This window comes from Periplaneta americana, chromosome 6, assembly GCF_040183065.1.
Source record: "Periplaneta americana isolate PAMFEO1 chromosome 6, P.americana_PAMFEO1_priV1, whole genome shotgun sequence".
Lineage (NCBI taxonomy): Eukaryota > Metazoa > Arthropoda > Insecta > Blattodea > Blattidae > Periplaneta > Periplaneta americana.
The window spans coordinates 101,595,985-101,619,746 of NC_091122.1; the positions used below are offsets into that span (position 1 = coordinate 101,595,985).

Below are 23,762 nucleotides of genomic sequence, written 5' to 3' on the forward strand. Positions count from 1 at the left end.
TTGCAGTATCTTCTATCCGAGAACTTGCAGGCCTCATTTTCAGAAGTTGTGAAACTACTACGCATAGCTATCACCATACCAATGACAGCTTCCGAACCAGAACGTTGCTTTTCGTGTTTGAAGAGAGTAAAATCCTATCTTAGAAATACGATGAGAGAAGTGACCGCATTAGCTATGTTTTCCATTGTAAAGATTATGTTAAACGACATATCGGATTTTAATAAGAAGATCATTCTAAAGTTTGTAACCTACAAGACAAGACGCATGGAATTAATCTTTAAATAAAATAAGCTGCTTGGTTTATTTTTGTATGCAGCCCCCCTTAATTCAGTACCCACGAGCCGCCACTGCTGTAGTAACTTCTAATCAGCTACATTCGGAGTAATCGTCGTGCTGAAATCCGGAATCCGCAGTAGACCTACTCGCACGGGGACTTTCTGCTCAGCTGTGCTGCCGAGGCTTCCCACAGCTTCCTTCTCTTATCACGTCATTAGAATCGGGTTTGCGCCAATTGCAGTGGAGCAAGGCAGGAAACAAACCGTTTGAAGTCGCCATCATCTTGGATTCTCCTCGGGTTTTCTGATACTGTCTGTGCATGTAGTGGTAATTTTGGAAGAAATTATCAAGACATGTAACCGTTAGTGTTTGTGACTATACAAGAATATTTCACACAGAACCGTAATTTCTAAATACGCATGGATTCCGAAATTTGTGTACCTCTGGAGTTTCTTCATGGTAAGTAATTCCAGTGTTGAGTCTAATAATTTCATATGTTTAATCTAACTATAGCATTAAGCAAAACATAAGATTAATTGGTGAAGTCTATTCTAAAACATCAACTCATTTTATAGAATCACATATTTTGAAAACTAGAAAAGACTTTTTATGAAAAAAATCCAGCCAAAATTGTTAACTTCTATAATTGCCGAATTTTTAATCGAAATGCAATACAATTTCTTCAACTTTATATCTGTTGTCGAAATCACGTTTATCAATGTTGTTACATGAAAATAATTATCAGATACAAACATTAAAATGTTTATTACAGTGGGCCTATTACACAATAAATATTCAAAATAAAATTTAGAGCGCAAATAAATACTTTATTTAAATTTAATCATACTTCTGAATCACACGAGAGAATTTATTATAACATTGCGGCGAGAAACATGAATAGGCCATAAAATTAGCGTTTCGAAATTCATTGTCTTGGACTAGGGACGTGCCCACGTATCGTCCTTAGGGAGGCTTGGCGATCAAATTTTCTTAGTTACTTTGTCTTTAGAAAAACCTAAATGTGATCATCTTTATTGGGATCTTTCTTAGAAACAAAGTCATTGGTTCTTTCGGAGATTTTGTTTTTTCAATTAGAGAAGAAGCAGAACGCATCCTGCATTACTCCTCTTATTTTCAATATTTTTAATATAAGTCATAGGCTGCAGCGGTATAGGCTCTCCGTCTACTCCTCCGTCTTCATCAAGAAAGCACAAAATATTACAAATAACTAATAAGAGCTTAATAATTGCAATGAGAGTACACATGCAGTATTAAAATTCTATGCTGTAATGAGGCCTATATCAAGATTTATAAAGGAAACAATATTATTTCTTTTGCTTCGAATGCCATTATCTATGCGGCTTGGTTGGAAAATTTTGATGAACGACAGAAAACTTTCGAGATTTTCGCAAAACACACCTAATCACCGGCCCTGACAGTGAGAAAGTTTTTTTTTAGACACGTCGTCTGTCAGCTATATTTCCTAAACTGTTGGACGGATTTTGTTCATATCAATATCAACGAATCAATTTATTTGGAAATTGCACACATAAGATAAAATAATTTTAATAAAATTAATAATGAATCATTATTTGAAATCAATAACATACAAGATCAATCTGGTTGAAGACAGAAGCAACGATTTTATTCGTTATTATTATTATTATTATTATTATTATTATTATTATTATTATTATTATTATTATTATTATTATTATTATTATGTAGATTTTAGAATAAACTGGCGAGACAATAAAATTAATAGCGACAGAAAAACTCTTTCGTAAGAGAAATGAATTATATGTAGAATTATTTTTATTTTTCGTAGCGAATTTTCTTTCTTTCATCCCCTTCGGCTATAGAGAACTGATTACAACACACAACTATTCTATGAATTTTTTAAAATTAATTTATTAGGCCTATTACACCTAATATGTTCATCTAAAACGTATAAGTTACGTAAAGTAAAACAGAGGCTCCCAATCTTTTGAGTGTAATGGATCCCTTGATACTCATATTTTATTTTAGACGACACTCTAAAATGTTTCTCATAATTTAGGCCTGTAAACATATTCTACTTGTAAAATATTTTCATAATGTAGTGAATTAAACATCATTAATAATTTGATAGCTATATTAAATTTAGGTGCAGTTGTTGACTGTAATATGGAAATACAAAATATACAAAATTATTTTACATTATATCACGTCTTTGCTGTGAAAAATGAAATCAGTTAAGGTTGTTAGGCCTAATGGGATGGTTGATATTGTTCTGCAGCTGTCAGTTTTGCGAAGTCTGGTTCAATTGTAAATGCTTTAAGTCGCAAATCTGGTTCAACTCTAGGTTTACTATAATATTTGTTCTGCAAGAAGATAAGCAGAGAATGTACACTCACACAAGCATGTTGATGCAAAAAGAATTAAGTGTTGTAATGCTATTAGGGAAACATAGGGACACAGTCATAGCCATGCATGCAACCAAAATTATTGTAACAAAGTCGTTTTAGGAAGCACGATTTTTAAGCTGGAATCAGAAGATAATTCAAACAGTTTCTGTTTTCTTTTGGCGGGCAAGCATTTCCTGTCACCAAGAAGGGTTTTTTATCTAATAATTTATTTCATTTCAGAAAGAATAATATCCTTCCGAGTCTTGAGACATTTGTTGTTTAATTTTTAAAGTTCAATATAATTCTACACTTCAAAAAATGTCACTGACATGAGGAAAAATGTTGAAAAATTCTGCAGGTTACAGTTAGGGCACAAAATGCAGGTATATTATAGTAGGCCTATACTTCGGGTCTCTGCACATATATCTTATATCGTAATCATAATATACTATACTCTCCGGACTCAGGAGGATATACGATTAATTTGAACGTCAATGAATCGAAACGTTCTATATTTCTAGAGATATCGGATGAGAGATCATTTGTTCATAGAAAGTTACTGAGAGTGGGAAATGAATCGAATTCTTGATTCTCATCTTGATGAGACCATAAGTTTAGTTTCTTTATCGCTGCTTCAATATTATTCTTAACGATGAATACTGTAAAAGTTGGGTTCTGTAGACTGGAACTTATAAAATTCAAAAAGCTAAAAAGTCACATAGGTAGGCAAGAAATGCTATTGAAAAGATAAAGGGTAGGCCTTCAGACGATCGTATTTCTGTTAAACTCTTATTTCAAGATCACGAGAAAAAATTATTCCAACAAGTTGAAAAGAATTATCGAAAATATAAACGCTTAATTAAAATGCCGTTTGGAAACACTTCTTGGTTCCGTGGACCCATTTTGAATTACTTGCGAACCTCAAGTTGGGAACCGTTAATGTGAAGGAAAAGTGAATTGTCAAATGCCTTTCGTATGTAATTCAGGTCACGAAAGTTCATCTTCCTATTTTGATGCATATTAAGTGATTTGATTTAGGTGTGGCTTTTGAGTAGTAAACTACAGTAAAGTACCGTGTAAACAATAATAATTAATAACATTCATAACATGATAAAGCAACTGAAGTCTGAACTGTTGCGAAACGCGTTAAATTTATAATAAAAAAGTACGTGTTACCTTTCCCTGCGATGGTTGAGTGGTCAGAGTTTTAGCCTGTCACGCAGGCGGTCCAAATTCAAGTCCCGATCAGGCCTGTAATTTTTCATTAAAAATTCATAAGCTTAGTGACATTTGTGGCAGACAAGTTCTTAATTTGAGGTTTTCTCGGGTTCTCCCGTTTCCTCATATCAGGCATCTACATTATTTCGTCAACATTCCGTCATCATTCCATAACATTCCCCGAATACCGGCTGGCGAGCACGGAGGGGGCTGGTCTAGGGACGAATGGGGTTGTCTGCTCGAAACCTGAGTACGCAGCAAACCTTAATGTAGTCAACCGGTGTGGGTTTGGTAATGCACGCAGCTTGAGGTTAGCGCAATATATCTTGAAAGATCGCAGTCCTGGCCCCTCTCGAAATTCCATTCAATTCAACGTGTTACCTTTGACACTCATGTATGTATGTATGTATGTATGTATGTATGTATGTATGTATGTATGTATGTATGTATGTATGTATGTATGTATGTATGTATGTATGTATGTATGTATGTATGTATGTATGTATGTATGTATGTATGTATGTATGTATGTATGTATGTATGTATGTATGTATGTATGTATGTACACAATTTTAAGACAATCCAAAAGTATAAAAGACAACATAAGAACTAAATTGCATTTTCAGAAATTTAAATGAGAGAAGATAATAGGCCTACTACACTAGATAGCAGTCAGTGAAATTACATTTCGCCTCTACTTGGTAATACAAATTGATTTATCTCATGAATTTAACTTCAAAAACAATCTTTAACAAGAAACGTTTGCTTGTAATAGATACAGAGATTATTAACTAGTTTGTATTCTAATTCATCAAAAGATCCATACTTCATGCAGTGAGATAAAAAGGAAGCATACATTTGCATCAAGGAAACCCAGAAACTATCTTAATTCTACAGTATTTCAAACCGTATATTTGTTTTATGCCTGGTGACGTATCTCTTTACTAAGAAAACACAAGCTGTTTATTGTCACTAGATAAGAAGTCCCTGAACCTGTATGAGTTGGAAAGTGGTGAGTGCTAACGCAATATACAACAAGGAAACTTGCTTGAGTCATTGTAACTTTTTGTATCAAAGAAAACCGTCAGTTACTGACACATCCTTCCTGGCTGCGAGGTAAATGACGTCACATCTAGAATACACCTTCAAGGACCCAAAAATCTCAAAACATACATTCATCCTTATCACTATAAAATAGACCTGTATCTTCAGATTTCTTTAACACCAACACAACGAAATGTAATTAGACCTACCTACGTATATGAAATTAAGTACAGTGGACTCTCCTCGACAAAACAGAATTGAAAGTTCAGTCCAATAAGGGTAGTGAGTGTGGCAGGTGAAATGAATACAAATTCTTATTGGTTATCCATCAACGAATACAGTAGGCCTACTGTACTTGCATTTCCTGCCCGCCCCGAGACTTTTGTATGCGCTTCTAGTACCATAGTGAGTTTCGACAGTTCCGTCTCACAAACGGCACAATTCTCAAATAGAAAAAGAAGAGTTCATTAATTTAAAATCAGTGATCAATATGGATGTCCTAATCAATAAAATATTCTGTTTTCCTTTAACAAAAGTAACACTACAACACACAGAACCAATTCCCATTCAAATGGCAAACCCATTTCTTAGTGCCCGTATAGGGGCGTGTCTAAATCTCCTACGTAAGCAGTCGAACTATAGAATGTCGAACTTGATTTCTGTCGAACTTAAGAGCTTCCACTGTACCTAGTTAAAATTGAATTTCAGGACATATGCAACTGTGTAGCGTTTTCATATTGTGAAATATAAAATTACATAAACATAACATAACACAAACATGATGTAAACATACCACAAACATGTCACAATCATAACATAACATAAAGTTCACCGATGTGGAGTAGTAGTTAGCATGCCTTACCGTGAAACTAGCGGGCCCAGGTTCAAATTCTGTATGTGTATCTGTTCAAATGTGTAGTCACGTTAAGGTATATAGTCTAGTATCATCACCTGTCCTGGATTTCTGACGAGAGAATCTGACAACCCTGTTTAACAGTGTTCTCCATTCAGATTAAGTTTGAAACAATGATAAATCAATATATTAAACTTGTGATCACGGCAGTGGCGTATACTGGTTTAAGGGTCTGGGCTACCACTGACCCTATTATTACATAAAATATATTTTAAAAACCCTTGTCACAATTAATGTTGCCAATTTAAGGACTTCAGGAATAACTTGGTTCAGCTAGTTTTCATATATGGCAGATAATATTTCATGGATAGGTTTGTTCGGAAAATCAAAGACTTCTGCTGAATATATTACACTTAATTCATTTTTCAAACGTACTTGATCAAAGTGACTGTTATAGGACTGAAATAATTTGTTTAGTGCCTCATTCGGGAAGTTTTCTCCATAAGCAGAAAAATTGTGAGAATCTAGAAGATGTGTGAACTGAAGCTTTCCATAATCAGAAAATCTGTCAGTAATTTCCATGTGCATACGATCTAGTATGCTGTAGTACAGCTGCCTGTATTTCAATTCATCATCTCCTTTTCTTCGCTTTAATGGTGGTTCCATTGTATTGGCTGAAGAATTTTCATTTTCCATATTACTCCATATGGATGGAAACCCACTACGTCTGAACTCGGATATAGTATTTTTTTAACTTTGATACCTCTTGCAAGTATTGCAAGTAGTATGCTATGTCTAGACTTTTTGTCTGAAGAATATTGTAGAGCACATCTGTATGTGCGAACACTCTAGCATAGACTTCAAGAAGAAATATATTCTGAAACTGTGTGAAAAAATTCTAATATCCTTGAGCCTGCACAATTACAGCATCATCCCAGTTTTTTTCAGAGTCATTACAAATGATATTTTTAAAGAAAGCAGTCCGTTTTTCTCTGTATTCCTTTAATGTATTTACAAGCCGAGATGTAAAATTCAATCTAGTTGGTGCTACTTTTGGGAGTTTCTTGTTCATAAATTCCTTGAGTTTTCTGATCTTTTAGGAGATGATGAGAAAAATGCAGCTAAACCCGACAGTGTTTTGAAAAAAAATGCGGCATTCTGGAATGGATGAAGTAGTTTGTTGCAAAACTAAATTGAGAACATGGCTGTAACAATGGACAAATAGTGCTTGAGGATACTTTCCTTGAACTTTTGTTTTTAAGTCATTAATATTTCCCGCCATAACTGAAGCACCATCGTATGTCTGTGCAATTAACTTATTGCCGACATTGTATTCTGCTATAACACCTTCCACATGCTGAAACCAAGCAGCAGCAGTTTTGCCCGAACTGACATTTGTGAATCCTATAAACCGTTCTTGAACATTGGCAGTACTATCGACGTATCTTAAAACAGTGGACAATTGACTCTGATTAGAGCAGTCACTTGTTTCATCAACAACAATGGCCGCTAAAGGTGCTTCTTCTATTTCAGATTTTATGTTCTTTATCATAACCCCACTTATAGCAAATATTAAGTCATTATGAATTGCGGGAGAAGTACCACGAAATACTGTTGAACTCTCAAGATGATTGGCCAGTAAATGGTCATATTCACTTAAGGAACTTAAATATTCAATATAATTTCCTCTATTGTCTGATTCCACACTCTCGTTATGACTCCGAAAAGCCAATTCTTGTTTTCCTAGAAAGCAGACTGCGTTAATAAGACGCAGTAAAATCTCCCGATTTTTTTTCACAAGAGCATTGTGTTGGTTGATATGTAGAACTTTTTGCTTATCTAGCTGTAAATCAATTCTTGTCTTCCCAAAGTTTGCAAAGTTCATGCTACTATAAATATGAGCTTTTGATTTGTCGTGTTTTAGGACTGCCGTTCGAAGGGAGTTCATATTAGAAAACCCCTCTTTTGACCACACATTAGTTTCGCGGCTAAATAACAAACATGGCCAGCAAAATAGTTTAGACAGTTTAGAAGTACCACACAACCAATTCCACTTACCATATGATGTTGAAGTGAAATGGCGTGTGTACTCACGCTGTTTTTCTTTTACGTCAATGGACAAATTTAACTCAGGAGTTGATCTTTCCATTTTCACAATTTCAACTTTCTCGTTGTATGTACGACGGTTAAAAGGCACTTTTAATAAACCTTCTATTACACAGTCATTTTCAACACAAACCTCTGCCATATTTTTCACAATTTCACTTAATTGGGAAATTAAAAACTTAATAATTCACAATTAATATAACTCTTAGACACTCGAACAAATCACAAATTTAAAATACTGCACTGCAAGAACACAATCACATTAATGAGCTAGCGTACTAAGCATATTGTTGCTTCGCGCCTTCCAAGAAACCGATCACGAGAGCGGCAACTCACCCACCTACAGTGCACGATGGAAACAGGAGGGAGCGGGGGGGGGACGGGGAGTGTGCGACGTGAGCGGAACGGTCACAGGCAACCCTTCGTAGCAGCGGTTTCTCCAATGATGCCGCCTTGACAACTTGTTTCTTTCGAGAGCAGAGAGCGCATATAAATCTAACAATTACTTTAATTTTAATTACTGTGGTAAAACTAATACGGTAATACAAAATTATTACATTATGTTATATTATAAATTTTTTCTTTTGTAATTTCCTTGGGCTACCGCCGGTAGCCCCGGTAGTCCGCAAAATACGCCCCTGGATCTCGGTGGGTTCTCAATCGAGTATTCCATTCATTTCCCGTTCTTAGTGAGATTCTAGTAACAAATGATGAAGTTTCTCGTCGGATTTATAGTATATAAATAAAATCTTGATCAGTGGCGGTTCGTGCCTAAAATGACAAGAGGTTCACTACTTTTATGATATTACATAGTTTCTGAAAAATTAAAAAATAGTAAGTTACAGTTCTTTAAAGTAGATAATTACCTTAAAATGAGCCTGATGATGAATTATTTTTGAAAAAAAACATAGCATTTTTTCTTATGTTATCATTCTATCTTGTCCACACCTGTGGAGTAACGGTTAGCGCGTCTGGCCGCGAAATCAGGTGGCCCGGGTTCGATTCCCGGTCGGGGCAAGTTACCTGGTTGAGGTTTTTTCCGGGGTTTTCCCTTGACCCAATATGAGCAAATGCTGGGTAACTTTCGGTGTTGGACCCCGGACTCATTTCACCGGCATTATCACCTTCTAAATAACCTAAGCTGTTGATAAAGCGTCGTAAAATAACCCACTAAAATAAAAAAAAAAATCATTCTATCTTTCATTATTCTGCCTGAAAGCTGAGCTAAGCTGTTGTCTAATTTCTGTTCTTCGAAGGACTGATAAATCTAGGCAAGCATTCTTATAAGCACTAGATTCCTCATGTTTCTTAATTTTCTGTGTCAAATGGCTTAAATCAGACACACCAGTGCATGTCCTGCTCGTATCTCTACCCCTAGCAAATAGCAGGTACAGGAAACAAAATAATTTATTTGTAGACTCACAACCGCAAATCCAGCTATTTATTTCACATAGGCCTATTTTTACATTAAAAGTCCTGCAAAATGTCTTATCTCGGCTTGTTTGGGCTTGCTTTAAATCGAGTTGAGGTAACGACCTTCCAAGCTTCTTCATTTTACACTTATCTTCCAAGATTAAAACTGAAAAATTTGTTTGTAAAAGACATTGAACACTATTCATTTTCTTTGAAAACTAACACTGGTCACACTCACAGATGACTATAACTTATTACGTTTCCGAAATAGCATGTCGGCTGTCTCATTATTATGTCACTGGACAGCTGCGCTCAGCGTAGTACGCAGGTCTATTTACCAGCGCATGCACATGTTTCCCATGCAGCATTCTCCCCTTACCTTTCGCCCCACACGCAAGTCATGAAGCTGGCTCGGCGAGGTTCAGAGGAGAAATTGAACCTCGTAAGCAAGTATTCGATCTCTGCGATTCATAGGTTTTCATACGACAAAAATACATCAGATCCGTAAGCAAACTTATTAAAAATTAGCAAGAAACAAATAATGATAGTGTAAATTATAAATAAATTTATTTAAACAATTAAATTGTTTTCCTTGTTTTCCTGGGGGCTTTCTGAACCATTGAACGCATAGGACGCACCGCCACTGATCTTGATTCACTAACAATAAAATTAAGGATTACTTCCTGCTCTGATTATGTAATCAGGGCTTCCTGCAAAGAAAAAAAATATTTGATTTAAAAAATCCCTTCTTGGTGACAAAAAAAGGTCGCCCGCCAAAAAAGAAGAGGATCTGTTTGAATTATCTTCTGATTCTTGCTTAAATGGCGTTTCCTATAGCCTAACCACAGTCTAGTGTATACAGTCACGAAGCTTGAGTTTTGAGGCTGCTAGGAACAATAGACTGTGCCGGTACTATTTCGCATTGTCTGTAATGAGGCGATATTACCGATCCTAGTGGTTGGCAACTATCTATGGATGCATATTTACTACGTATTGAGCTTCGTGACTGTATATACTAGACTGTGCTACAACGATCCTTTTGCAATCTTGGATGTATGCACGACTCATGGATCTCGATATTTTCCGAATTGATACCGTTTGCATCAACGTACTTATGTGAGTGTACATTTTTTGCTTTGATTTTCTTGAAGGAGAAATATAGAAATAAACTTAATGTGGAGTCAGACTTACGTCTTAAAGCATCTACAACAAAATTGAGCCAGAGGTCGCAAAACTGACACTGGCAAGGCAACATCAACCATCCCATTGACAACCTCATAAAACAATAAGCATAAAGACTGGTTTCATTTTTCACAGCAAAGACATACTATAACGTTAAATATCTTTGTATTTATGTATTTTCAGTTTAGTATTCAAAACTAAAACCAAAATTTTATGTCGTTATTAATTTATTATCAGCTTCTTGTCTATGCGGATGACTGAATATGTTAGGAGAAAATCCACAAACGATTAGAGAAAACGCGGAAATTCTACTTGAAGCAAGTAAAACGATAGGGTTGGAAGTAAATCCCGAAAAGACTAAGTATATGATTGTCTCATGACTAGAATATTGTACGAAATGGAACTATAAAAATTGGAGATTTATCCTTCGAATAGGTGGAAAAATTCAAATATCTTGGAGCAACAGTAACAAATATAAATGACACTCGGGAGGAAATTAAACGCAGAATAAATATGGTAAATGCCTGTTATTATTCAGTTGAGAAGCTTTTGTCATCTAGTCTGCTGTCAAAAAATCTGAAAGTTAGAATTCATAAAACAGTTATATTACCGGTTGTTCTGTATGGCTGTAAAACTTGGACTCTCACTTTGTGAGAGGAACAGAGATTAAGGGTGTTTGAGAATAAGGTTCTTAGGAAAATATTAGGGGCTAAGAGGGAAGAAGTTATAGGAGAACGGAGAAAGTTACACAACGCAGAACTTCACGCTTTGTATTCTTCACCTGGCATAATTAGGAACATTAAATCCAGACGTTTGAGATTGGCAGGGCATGTAGCACGTATGGGCGAATCCAGAAATGCATATAGAGTGTTAGTTGGGAAGCCGGAGGGAAAAAAAACCTTTGGGAAGGCCGAGACGTAGATGGGAAGATAATATTAAAATGGATTTGAGGGAAGTGGGATATGATGATAGAGACTGGATTAATCTTGCTCAGGATAGGGACCAATGGCGGGCTTATGTGAGGGCGGCAATGAACCTCCGGGTTCCTTAAAAGTCAGTAAATAAGTATTAATTTTTTAAGGAAACTTAATTCATCGCATTAGCGAAATATTCCGTATTCTTCTTTCTCTAAGTTTAACCTCTCCCTTTTAGGTGCATTTACACGACCCACGCCACCCGGGCCTTATAGGGCCGCGACCTGTCGAGAGAGGAATTAATCGATGGATCACATACATACTTTTTTGACCACACAAGGACATGGAGGGCCTCCCCGGATGAGGGATCAGCTCAATGCCAGGGCCACCTCCGATACAACACAAACATTTAAGACATTACACATGATTCACTCACACACATATGAAAGCATTAAGGGAAGGATCGCCGTCCATGGCCGGACTTTCAAGAGGTACAATCCCGGCATTTGCCAGGAAATAACTGAGGAAACCATGGAAAACCTGTGCCGGCCCCTGGGATCGAACCCCGGACCTCCCGAATGCGAGGCCAGCCCTCTGCCACGCCGCTAGCCCGCTCGGTGCGAAATATTTAATGAGAATGACATCATGAGCGGGTCCGCGAAAATGAAGAATGAGCCTTAAATGATCCGTGACATTCGAAAGGTTGGGAACCGTTGTCGTAGAGCAAGTACGCAAAAAACCGGGATATCTACTAAGATAAGAGCAGCTTCCGAGAATTGAACATGTCTCATATCTAATTTGTGATACGAGGAAAAAATAATGAGATCATAAGAAGAAGAAGAAGAAGAAGAAGAAGGAGAAGAATATTATTAATAGTGCCTTCCTAGCCCTACTCCATGTTCTAAATGGCTGGTTGTTCTATTTTTCTCGTGATATAGGTTGATCCTGGTTTTGCGACTCTTGGTCTCGACTCACAGACTCTGTAAATGCGAGAGTTGGTTAATATCGCTCTTTTTGCACAGTATTCAGAAAAAACGGACTTTTTTTTTATCTGTATTCACTTTAACTCCTAGGTCATATCGCGAAGGTCTGTAGTTTACCGTTGGAAATGTTTGTTGCTGTTGCATTGCCTATTATTCTGTGGTAATTGACATTCAATCTGGCATTCGTCTTTTACTTAACTGAAAATTAGTTAGGCCTATATTCAGTCGAGGAAAACCGGGGAGAAACCTCGACCAGAATGGTCGGCACCAGGGATCAAACCCGGGACCTTCAGAATGAGAGTCTAGTTCGTTATCACCAGGCTTCGGCCTAGGCACACAGAGTAACCAGTTTAAGGTTTAGAGTGCACGGAGAATAAATGACGTCATGGTCCGTGTGGGGTGACTGCAACAGCACAGGTGGGTCCGTAATGTGCATTATCGTTGTGTGTATTGCTGCTTGGCTGCTTTACATGTAACAGACTTCGGCGTAGGGACACCTGATTGAAGGTTACAGCTCACGTTAATACTTTAATGGTAGACATTTATTGTCTACACTAGGAATGTACTGTATATACTGCATCTGTACAGGGTGAAATATATTTTGTGCCGTACTGTGACGGACTGTTTACATGTTGAGACACGAAGTAACGGCGCGCTCCATCTCCCAGTCCACTCGACCAACATAACACTATCGCCCGTGCGTTCTGAACTTCATGCGTTTCTGTGTCCAGGACCGAAGCCTGGTTATCATTGAGCCATCTCTTTCGGGTAGACGGACTTTATTTCTATTTGAGAACTAGTTTTTCTATCATTTCCGAAAATTACATAGCTTTACCGAAGTTCTTCCCAATATTAATAGTAGTAGAAGTAGTAGTAGTAGTAGTAGTAGTAGTAGTTTTTTTTACTTGGTTATTTAACGATGCTGTATCAAAATGAGGTTACTTAGCGGTGATAGCGAAATGATATTTGGCAAGATGAGGCCAAGGATTCGCCATAGATTCCCTTTCATTTGCCTTACAGTTGGAGAAAATCTCGGAAAAATCCCAACCAGGTAATCAGCGCAAGCGGGAATCGAACCCGCGCCTGAACGCAACTCTGGATCGGCAGGCAATACCGAGCTACGCCGGTAGTAGTAGTAGCAGTAGTAGTAGTATTCTATATTTAGTTTAATAATAATAATAATAATCATCATCATCATCATCATCATCCTTCTGCATGCTACATTTCATTCTTTCTTTGACTTTGACGGAACTGAGTTCTTTGCAAACCTCGTGAAGGAAACGGCGGACGGAAGTCAGTCTTATCTGCAGATAACTTATTATTTATTTTCATGCACGCCAATGAATAGCATACCCATATCGCTGCTGCTCATTATCGTACAAACAAATTTTACGAAACTACTGGAGAAAGAAAGAGAGAAATTACTGGAGAAAGAAAGAGATTACGTCTTACATTTACAGATAGCCAGAGGCTGCAACTCTGATTTGTCCACAGATTTGATGATCGGCGTAGAAGTCATAATTCAGATATAAAAATTGTCACAACAACAATATCAGTAAACTGCAGGCTGAAAAGTGCTGCGCCTGTGACTCGGCGCTAGTGTGCTGGTCTTTCACTCAGGTAGAGCAGATTAGATCCCTGCGATCCCTGCCATGATCGTGATTAAAATTTGTGATGGAAAAAACTAGTCTGAGTGAAGTCTTGAGAGTAGTATGGATTTGCGATGTTGATATAGGAACACTACAACGTCTTTGTATAGGAACGGCATGAGGCTTTGGGCCCTCGATCTTACTAGGCACTAGTCTGGATGTCAGGGCCGAGGCAGCAGCATTAACAGCTCATTATAGGCCCCGAGCAAAGCAGTGAGTGCACTGGGCCCTGCCTACACAACCACTGACGGATTAAAAATGTAAATTATCTATAAAATATACTTATGTTTATAGGTAACTCCATTGAAATCAGTGTCTTGACATTAAGTAAAACATTACGTACAGCAAAGATTAATCAATACAAAGGTTTGGACAATACAATATGAGCCTTGAATGTGAAAAACAAGAATTTCAACATAAAAATGGTACTTGGTTCGTCAATCGTACCAACTGAGGTAACATATGCGCACATTATGAAATTACCATGAACTATTTATTATTGATCAAGTGTTCAACACAAAAATTTGGGGAAATTTCTTTACAAAGAATGGCTTTATAATTGGCTTGCAGTCAATGTCCTTCAGAATGTCAGACAAGCCAACTTTCCTCTACAAGTCGTAATTTTTATTGTTCCACCGAGTTTGCAGGAGATTTGAGTGTTGAGGTGGTAGACTGAAAAATTAGTGTCAAATTTTGGTCTGTGCATAGAAGAATGGGGCCCCCGAACAACTGCCCACCGTACCAATGCTTTAAGATGGCACTGCAAGGCAGGATAGCCCACCTTCCAGCATCAGATTCACGAAAGCCACCTATCAGACTTGACAATCAGATTTTTTTCTTTCTGAGGAGAGAAGGAGAGACCCGAATCTTGCACATCAGCTTGAGGCTTAACCTAGACTACGGTATGGATGATATGTGAATTAATGATGGCGAAATAAGTCCGAGGTCCAAGGCCGAAAGTTACCCAGAAATTCTGCTTCAATTGGTTGAGGGAAACCTCCGGAAAAAAAAAAATTAACTAGATAACTTACCTCAATCAGAATTTGAACCCGGACCCGCTCATTTCACGGTCAAACGTGCTAACCGTTACTCCACAGCGGTGGACTATACAATGACATAGGTAAAAAAATGTGCACGATGGGTCAATGTAAGCCCAAGTGCATGGATCCTTTCTGGGTCAGGCCCTCCACAAAGCAAGCCAAGCTGAGAAGATAATATTTGGACTCTTTCTCTCTTTAGCCTCTGTCTTTGAAAACAATTTTATTTACAAAGGCAAATTCAATTTCGGCGAGACAGAAGGTGAGTTATAAAATCGCGATTAGAAGCACGATTATTTTACAAAGCCATTATTTTTCCAGAAAGATTCATCAACAGTCATGAATAATATCACGAGAGGAGCTTCCGAGGTCTCTAATCAGAATACTAAATCAGCTTGTGGATTAATTTTCATAGACAATTTAAAAAAGGCATATGATTCCATTAAGAGAGAAGTTTTATATAATATCCTTATTGAATTTGGTATTCCCAAGAAACTAGTTCGATTAATTAAAATGTGCCTCAGTGAAACGTACACCAGAATCCGTATAGGCCAGATTCTTTTTGATGCTTTACCAATTCACTGTGGGATGAAGCAAGAAGATGCACTATCACCTTTATTTTTTAACTTTGCTCTAGAATATGTCATAGGAAAGTGCAGGATAACAGAAAGGATTTAGAATTGAACTGGTTATATCAGCTGCTTGTCTACGCGGATGACGTTAATATGTTAGGAGAAAATGCACAAACTATTAGAGAAAACACAGGTAATTTTACTTGAAGCAAGTAAAGAGATGGGTTTGGAAGTAAATCCCGAAAAAACAAAGTATATGATCAGAACATAGTACGAAATGGAAATATAAAAATTGGATTTTTATCCTTTGAAAAAGTGGAAAATTTCAAATATCTTGGAGCAACAGTAACAAATATAAATGACATTCGAGAAGAAATTAAACGCAGAATAAATGAAGGGTTCAGAGCCATAGTGGGCCAAGCGCCATTTATTAAAAATGGAGAAAGCAAGGGTTAAAGTTAAGTGAATACCATAATTTAATGAAGATTGACATATCATGTAGTTTTAATGTGTATACTTTATATTACTTGCTATATGTTTCCATTGAATTATAGTAATAACTTCCTTTTAATCCTTGTTTTCTACGGTTTTAGTAAACGGCGCTTGGCCCACTATGCTTCTAGACCAGGGATGCGATACCTACTAGTATTTCAGAGCGCTAGCTTTTTTAAGCTCTCTCCATAAGCGCGGAGCTTTTCTAGTGAGGATCACGTAAGTTCAGTTCCCAAACAGCAAATATTTCCGCCTTGTCAGTGTTGCCAACTGTTACCAGATATCACCACATGTAGTAAAATCACGATCCTATGTACTGAATGACTTCTTTACTCACCGTACTTTACCTTAATGTTGGAAGGTTATTCTAAATAGTTTCAATAATAATGAGAAATGTATTGCTATGTTCTATTCTTTTATTCCTTTACATTATTATTAGTATTAGCATTAATAGGTTACTAGACGTAAATATACAACAAAGTATAGTATATAATATTCAAGAATCAAATCTGTTCCAAGACCAATTAAATTATTGTCACTTCACTTCAAAGATTCCAGCGTACATATACTGTACTTCCTAAAGGTAGATAAATTAATAACCAATTGACTTTTGGTTGGAATTCGAATGAACTTCTGATTATCTTTTGAAATTAGTAAGGAAATGGATAATACAACTAGGCTAAAACTGAAATAATAATAAATCAACTTACAAAAATAATTTTGGTCCTTAAAAGCCATAAGTAATTTCACTTCTAGATACCTTTTTAAAGATTTCATTTGTTTGTAAATTGCTTAATAATGTTACACTTACACTTATTATTTCTGGAACTCCACGTCTGTCATTGAAAAAATGTATGATACATAACTGTGAAGTCTCTTTTTGGCTCTTGTGTCCTAAATTTAAATAAGAAAAAACAAATGATTCAAGAAATGTGAGCTGGTGAAAATTAAATATTCAATTAATAAAATAATTACTACCAAAAGAGTATTTTATTAATTCTATACAAAAGATGGATTACACAGAACAGATGGCCAGAAATCATAGATTTATACACAACATACAGCATGAAACGATCATCAAAAAATGCTTTTTGTACACAATAACATCTTTCAAACGAAGTGAAATAGCCAATAAGTTCAATAAATATTATGCTAATAAGTAATAACTATAATTAATAATTATCTACAAGCTGTAAAAGGGAATAAAATAGTATATTGTTGAACTTAGGGGGTATGGTTTATTACGTGTATTTATAATTTTAATTACTTTTTCTACATTTAATTATATTTTAATTTCTATTAGATTAGTTGGTGGTGTGGGTGTTAGTTTTATCTGTGTACGTCAGACTATTAAGGAAAACCTGAAAGAAATATTAAATCTACAATCTACTTTATATAACAATATTTAATCAAGAACTGAATATTACTATTCATTTAATAACATAAGACCCAAAACATCTCCAAGTCCAGACAATACACATGCTGATTTTCTTAAATATGTTTGCAAACAAGCAAACTCACTACTTTTATCTTGTAATCTCAACTAAAATACAATATCTGTCTGGAGAAAATCTATCATAACATCAATTTTGAAAAGCAATTATTCAACTAATATCTTTTCGAGTTATCGACAGATACCACTAACCAGTATGATAGCCAAAATTATGGAAGAGATGATTTCATAGATTGAATTGGTTCCTGGAATCTAGTAACTAACTTTCATCTTATTGAGTTGACTTTAGAAAATTACATTCAACAAATGGACAGATTTTAAATTTTAGTCAAGATATTAAAGATATTTTAAACAGAAAACAAAACACCTTAGCAATTTTAATTTATTTTCAAGGATCATATGGCTCTGTAAATATAAATCACTTAAGAAATTGCAAACTTAGGGTGTCCATGATAAAGTGTTACATTGGGTCAGTGACTTGATTATTTGATTCATTGTCACAAATATGTAAATAGAGACAGATTCATCTGGGCTTCCCACATTGTTTTCAGGAATACATTTTCCAATATTAATGTCGATGGTCTAACTAAACAAATAGGTCTTATGATAATCTCATCATTTGCAGATAATATGGTTGTCTAGAACAAAAAATCACAGTCCACAAATATTAATAAACTGAGCCAAAATCCCAATAGACTTTTTGACTCTACTTGGAGAACTCAAACTTGCTCAATCAAGGGAAACTTTACTAATAAAACACAATCCCAAGTTATTTCAAAATGAATAGTATATAAGTTAACTTTAACAGATGATGTTAAGAAATGTGATACTTCTCCAGACATTTTAAAAATCATTAGAAACGATAAATAATCTGGTCAGTGAGTGACTACATACAGTATTTTTTATAGATGGATCCTGTTTACCAAGCCATAGATGTAGTGGTGTTGTAGTACAATACCAGTATATTCCCTTTTACAGGGAATTATATTCAAACACTTGTTTGCCCCATTTTAACCGTGACAATGCTTTTTAGTTTTTTAAACTTTCTGGTTATTGTATTGTGTTTGTGTTTAGTGAAAGATTTTAGATAAGGGTGCAAATAGCCATAGTAGCTGACGCTCCCTTTTTAAACGCCACTAACTAACTAACTAACTAACTAACTAACTAACTTCAAACACTGACTAATTTTGATAGTGAAAATTTAGATACACTTTTAAGCTTACAAAATCTCCAGTATCAACTTCATAAATCTGAGAAGGCTGTCATACTATCAGACTCAAAATCAGATATTCTTGCTGCAGTATTGGACGTAACAGCATGAAATCTCAATATTTTACAGTGTTTTAATATTTTAAGCAAAATGGTCGAATTACATCGACGACTGGTACTTCTGTGGATCCATGAACTTTATGGAGTGGGAGGTAATGAGGTAGTTGAAAGGTAGCAAAATTACTGTAAGGTTATCTATACCTGCATCTTACCACACTGTTAAAAGAATAACAAGATCAGAACATGACAATGTGGTAACAAAAATCGGAATGATTCTAAAGCAAATGAAAAAATTGCAATAGGCCATCCGGCATCCGCTCCACGATGGAGGAAAATCCTCAGAAGAAACCAACTAATCAGACCAAATGGGGGATCCAAACTACCCTCGAGTGCAGCTCTGAATTTGCAGGCCAACGAGTCTACCGACTAAGCTACATTGGTGGCTCCACTAAAAATATGAAGTACATGGCACTCAGATTATTAAATTGACAAACCTAAACAATTATTCATCAGTTAAGCTATAAAATATAATACATAGCAAGCAAGTTAATTCAATTTAAAAGTATAAACAATTCAATCAGTTGAAATATACAGAAATTGATAATAAATATCATGCAAATTACTTCACATTACAAGCATAAACAATTCATCACTTGTGGTATACAGCCTACTATTTAATTTATAGCACATACAATTCATCAGTTAAGCTTTAGGCCTACAGTCTACTATTCAATTTACAGCATATATAATTCATCAATTAAGCGAAACAAAAATATAGTATAATACATAGTAAAAATAATACACCTAATTTAATAACTGAACTTCTATGAAAATCTACAGTGGCAGTACTCATATTATCACAGGCCATGATTGTCTCAAATATTTACAAAGAACTGATATTTCAGAATCTCCCCATGCCATTTCTGAAATCTCAATGAAGATATGGATCATTGTCTTGACTGTTTAAATTTACACAGCTTTCAATCATCTGATTAAATATTGGAGTGCAAGATAACAAATGACATCAACTGCTGAACACTTGGTATCAATCAACCAACAACTTCATTAGATTAAAGGGGGAAAAAAACTGAAAGAATTAATTGTATATAGACACAACACATAAGACAAGGCTGCTTCAGAACAGTAATTGGCAAGGCTCTGTTGTTTTAGGATTCTTATGTAGATTCAATTTCACCTGAAAGAAAAAAGTAGCATCTATAAGTATGCCTAATTATGAGAAATAAGAGAAACGGTTGCAATAGTAGTAGTAGTAGTAGTAGTAATGATAATAATAATAATAATAATAATAATAATAATAATAATAATAATTGCAAAGTATGGAAATTAATATTGAAATATAATATCAAAAGGTGATTTCACACCATCAACTCTTATCATTTAGTACAACAAATCTATTATATTCAGTTGCAATCACCAGTAGCTGTTCTTTCCTCCATTTTGTTGTTGGCTGATTTTTCACAAGTCTGCTATGATATGCAGCACTATCCATGACAATAACGCATTGCCCTAATGTTCTCCGGTCAACAACTGTGTTTGCACCCACTTCTCAACTACAGGGCTATTCATAGCACTATGGTAGTCCTGACTTTTCTTTCAATTGCATGAAAAAATTAATCAGCACCTGCAATAAAAATTATACCTGGGCATATAATTACATCACATGAATTCACAGCATTTAAATAAAGAAAATAAAACATAACATAACATAACATAACATGACATGAGATCCTCTTTGGTGAAAGGCTTTCCCACGTTTTTATTTAGTCACCAATTTTTATATTTTTGTACCCTGATTTAAAAAATTACTCTTGCCAAATTTATGTAAAATATAAATCAATATAACTTACCGAGTATAAATCCACCTTTCGTTCTGGCATCTAATCTTCCACCCTCATTTGTTGGTCTATGAATAACACCATTCATGTCACTGGAAACTTCACCTGGTTTATTTCATGAATAAGTGGGTGATCCTACTTAAAAAAAACAGAGAGAGACAAGCAATTCACATTGACACTCTAAGAGACACAACAATTTTAAAGACAGGAAAACCGTTCAAGAATTTTATAACTAACCTCTAGTTATAATATGAAACTATTAATTGCAAAACATGTTGTTCCCACTTGAATTCATTACTAGTAGCCTATATTAATTGCAATTTCATATTCCACATAAGTGTTAACCTATTTGTTAGTAAAAAATTCAATCACTCAATGTCTCACAATACATTGAAATTTACCATTCATAAAAATCCAAGTCTCATCCAAGAATAATACGGGTTTAGGGTTCTCACGCTCCACATTTCTTATATATTCTCTTAAAAACGAATAACATCACTTTCTCGTACATGTGTATAAGGATCCCCTTTGCTCCATAGAAATTTCATCTCTTTCAAAATTTTTTTCACCGATGATAAGGATACTCTAAATAAATATGTTTCATAATCATCATTCATATGTTCCAGAACTTTTGCTGCTGTTAGTACTTCCCCTGTAACAGTAAATGAAAATTATGCCATATTTTTATACATATGACTAATATCAGAATTACATTGCATAAATCAACACAATAATTCCTGTAACTTCCCTACCTTTATGTAACTTGTCATAAATAAATCTCGCAATTGCATCTTTCGTAAAATCATCAGCATCAGTCACTGGATGTTTACGTAGTCTATGTTTTCCTGGTGTCACAAGTGGGGTCCCCTTCTGCGAATTTCTCACATTCGTGGCTGTAGTAAAGCCAAGCTGTAATAACAAACAATAACATAACACTTCTAAAAATTGTTATATCATAAAATTCATGCATGATACCAACATTTGCAGCTATATGAATAGAAAATGATCAATATGTTAGGTTGGGTCTGCGATAGGTTTAAGTAGGCTAATATTTAGGTAATTCTCCAGAAAAGCTACATCAAAGAAGGCATAATTTTATTTTGTTTAATTGATTTCTGTGATATTTACATAGTGATGGACACGTGGTTTTAGTGCACAGCCACAAATACTTTCAGCACAAAAATCCTTTGACACTTACCTGTATATTCTAATGCATTGTTGTAGTCCCTCCCTCAAACTTGTTACTAATTACCAATATAACATGCGAGAGGTCCATGACGAAGAGAAATGGTTAGTTTCCCAGTAGTGCGTCCTCGTCCTCTCGAGTGTTATATCTTAACAAGTACTTTGGGTGGGGTAGCTTTTCTGAAGAAACACCATATTTAATATTACTTAGACCAGTCATGAATAAATTATTCAGCCAGAGTCAACGTTCCTATGTTTTATAGAGTATGTTATATAGTTATTATATAAAACTGAATTATTTTTAAGCACCATAACAGGCCAACATTCATGTAATATTTGCTGCAATATCAAGTTAATAATTACAATATGACTTGTATTTTCTTCGGCCGATGTGGCATGTAAATTGTGATCTGAACGGTTAATTTAATACTAAAAGAGAAAACTGGAAATTTACTTTCGTGCTGTTTGATTATTTGTTCGTCTAATTTGTAAATGTATTTAAGCTATCACCTACTGCAGTATTACAGTATCTTAAATGTATTTAGTTTGGCAATATGAAAATCACTGACTTGATTAAACATCTAGGCCTAACTTAAAAATTTGTTTTGTTTGACCACAATCATGAAATTATTAGTGCAAACTCCTAAAACTGAATACCACTTTGAAATGTATGCTTAAGAATACTTACTCCTAATAATTTTCCTATTCTGGTTGTAATTGCTGTCTCCGTTAGCATAATTCCTTCTTCATTATCTTCTTTCTTCAACTCATTATACACGTGAACTACAGATTTCTGAAGCGTACTCTGAATGCCACACATTTTCTTCCTTGGAGGAGTCACTGCAACACTATTTCATTTTTTTGACATAGTAATAAAAATCTAAACACGAAAGAAATTCATTAAAATTTGAAATAATATTTCTATCCATTACCCACGTGCATTATCACGCCCAAGTATATTATATTTATTCGTACTTATCTGACTATTCTTGAATTATAACCACAACGCAACACATAAAATAACTATTATGTATTAATATTAATACTAATATTAATTGATTATTAATAAGTTCGAATTTCACTATCTTCCAGTAACCGGCTGAGAAATCTAGTACAATTTTAATTTCATGGAACTCCAGTACCGGCAAATATTGTCGATATTTGCCTCAGCTGCCAACATACCAGTTACAAAATCACTACCATTTATAGTATTTGTCAGTATCGAAATTCGAAACGAAGTTGGCAAAAGAAAATTCAACCTTCAAACTAGAAAATCACCATAATCCACTAGCATTTGTAGTAATGGGGGAAAAATGGTTAGGTTTCACCCTTAGGGTATCAAGTTACCTGGTCTTCCCTGAGGCACAAGGGTGTACAGCACATACAACGTTGCAGACCATAACAGATCGCAAGCGAGATTACAATACAGATTTTCGGTTGTTTTGTATGATTGTGAAACTTGGACTCTTACTTTGAGAGAGGAACAGAGGCTAAAGGTATTCGAGAATAAGGTGCTCAGGAAAATTTGGGGCTAAGAGGGATGAAATTACTGGAGAATGGAGAAAGTTACACAACGCAGAATTGCACGCATTGTATTCTTCACCTGACATAATTAGGAATATTAAATCCAGACGTTTGAGATGGGCAGGGCATGTAGCACATACGGGCGAATCCAAAAATGCGTATAGAGTGTTAGTTGGGAGACTGGAGGGAAAAAGGCCTTTGGGGATGCCGAGACATAGATAGGAGGATAAAATAAAAATGGATTTGAGGGAGGTGGGATATGATGTTAGAGACTGGATTAATCTTCCTCAAGATAGGGACCGATGACAGGCTTATGTGAGGGCAGCAATGAACCTCCGGGTTCCTTACA

At 35.4% G+C, this 23,762-nt stretch overlaps 1 protein-coding gene and 1 long non-coding RNA gene across 3 annotated transcripts in view; one reads left to right on the forward strand and one right to left on the reverse strand.

The window, feature by feature from the left end:
- The first annotated feature begins 435 nt into the window (after positions 1–435).
- Positions 436–23,762, forward strand: part of LOC138701566 (uncharacterized) — a 52,906-nt gene continuing 29,579 nt past the window's right edge. Inside the window, exon 1 of the mRNA XM_069828586.1 lies at positions 436–735. Coding sequence (XP_069684687.1) covers positions 696–735 — 40 coding nt within the window. The 5' untranslated portion in view covers positions 436–695. The remainder of the gene's footprint in view (positions 736–23,762) is intronic.
- LOC138701565 (uncharacterized) lies at positions 17,101–23,240 on the reverse strand. 2 transcript variants are annotated; one of them, XR_011332623.1, is made up of 6 exons: positions 22,578–23,240; positions 21,457–21,613; positions 21,106–21,356; positions 20,717–20,839; positions 20,284–20,490; positions 17,101–20,043 (listed from the first exon to the last, which is right to left on the reverse strand). It is a non-coding gene; the product is annotated as an uncharacterized lncRNA (long non-coding RNA). The 2 variants fall into 2 exon arrangements; XR_011332622.1 differs by having other exon boundaries at positions 20,717–20,842; positions 22,578–23,239.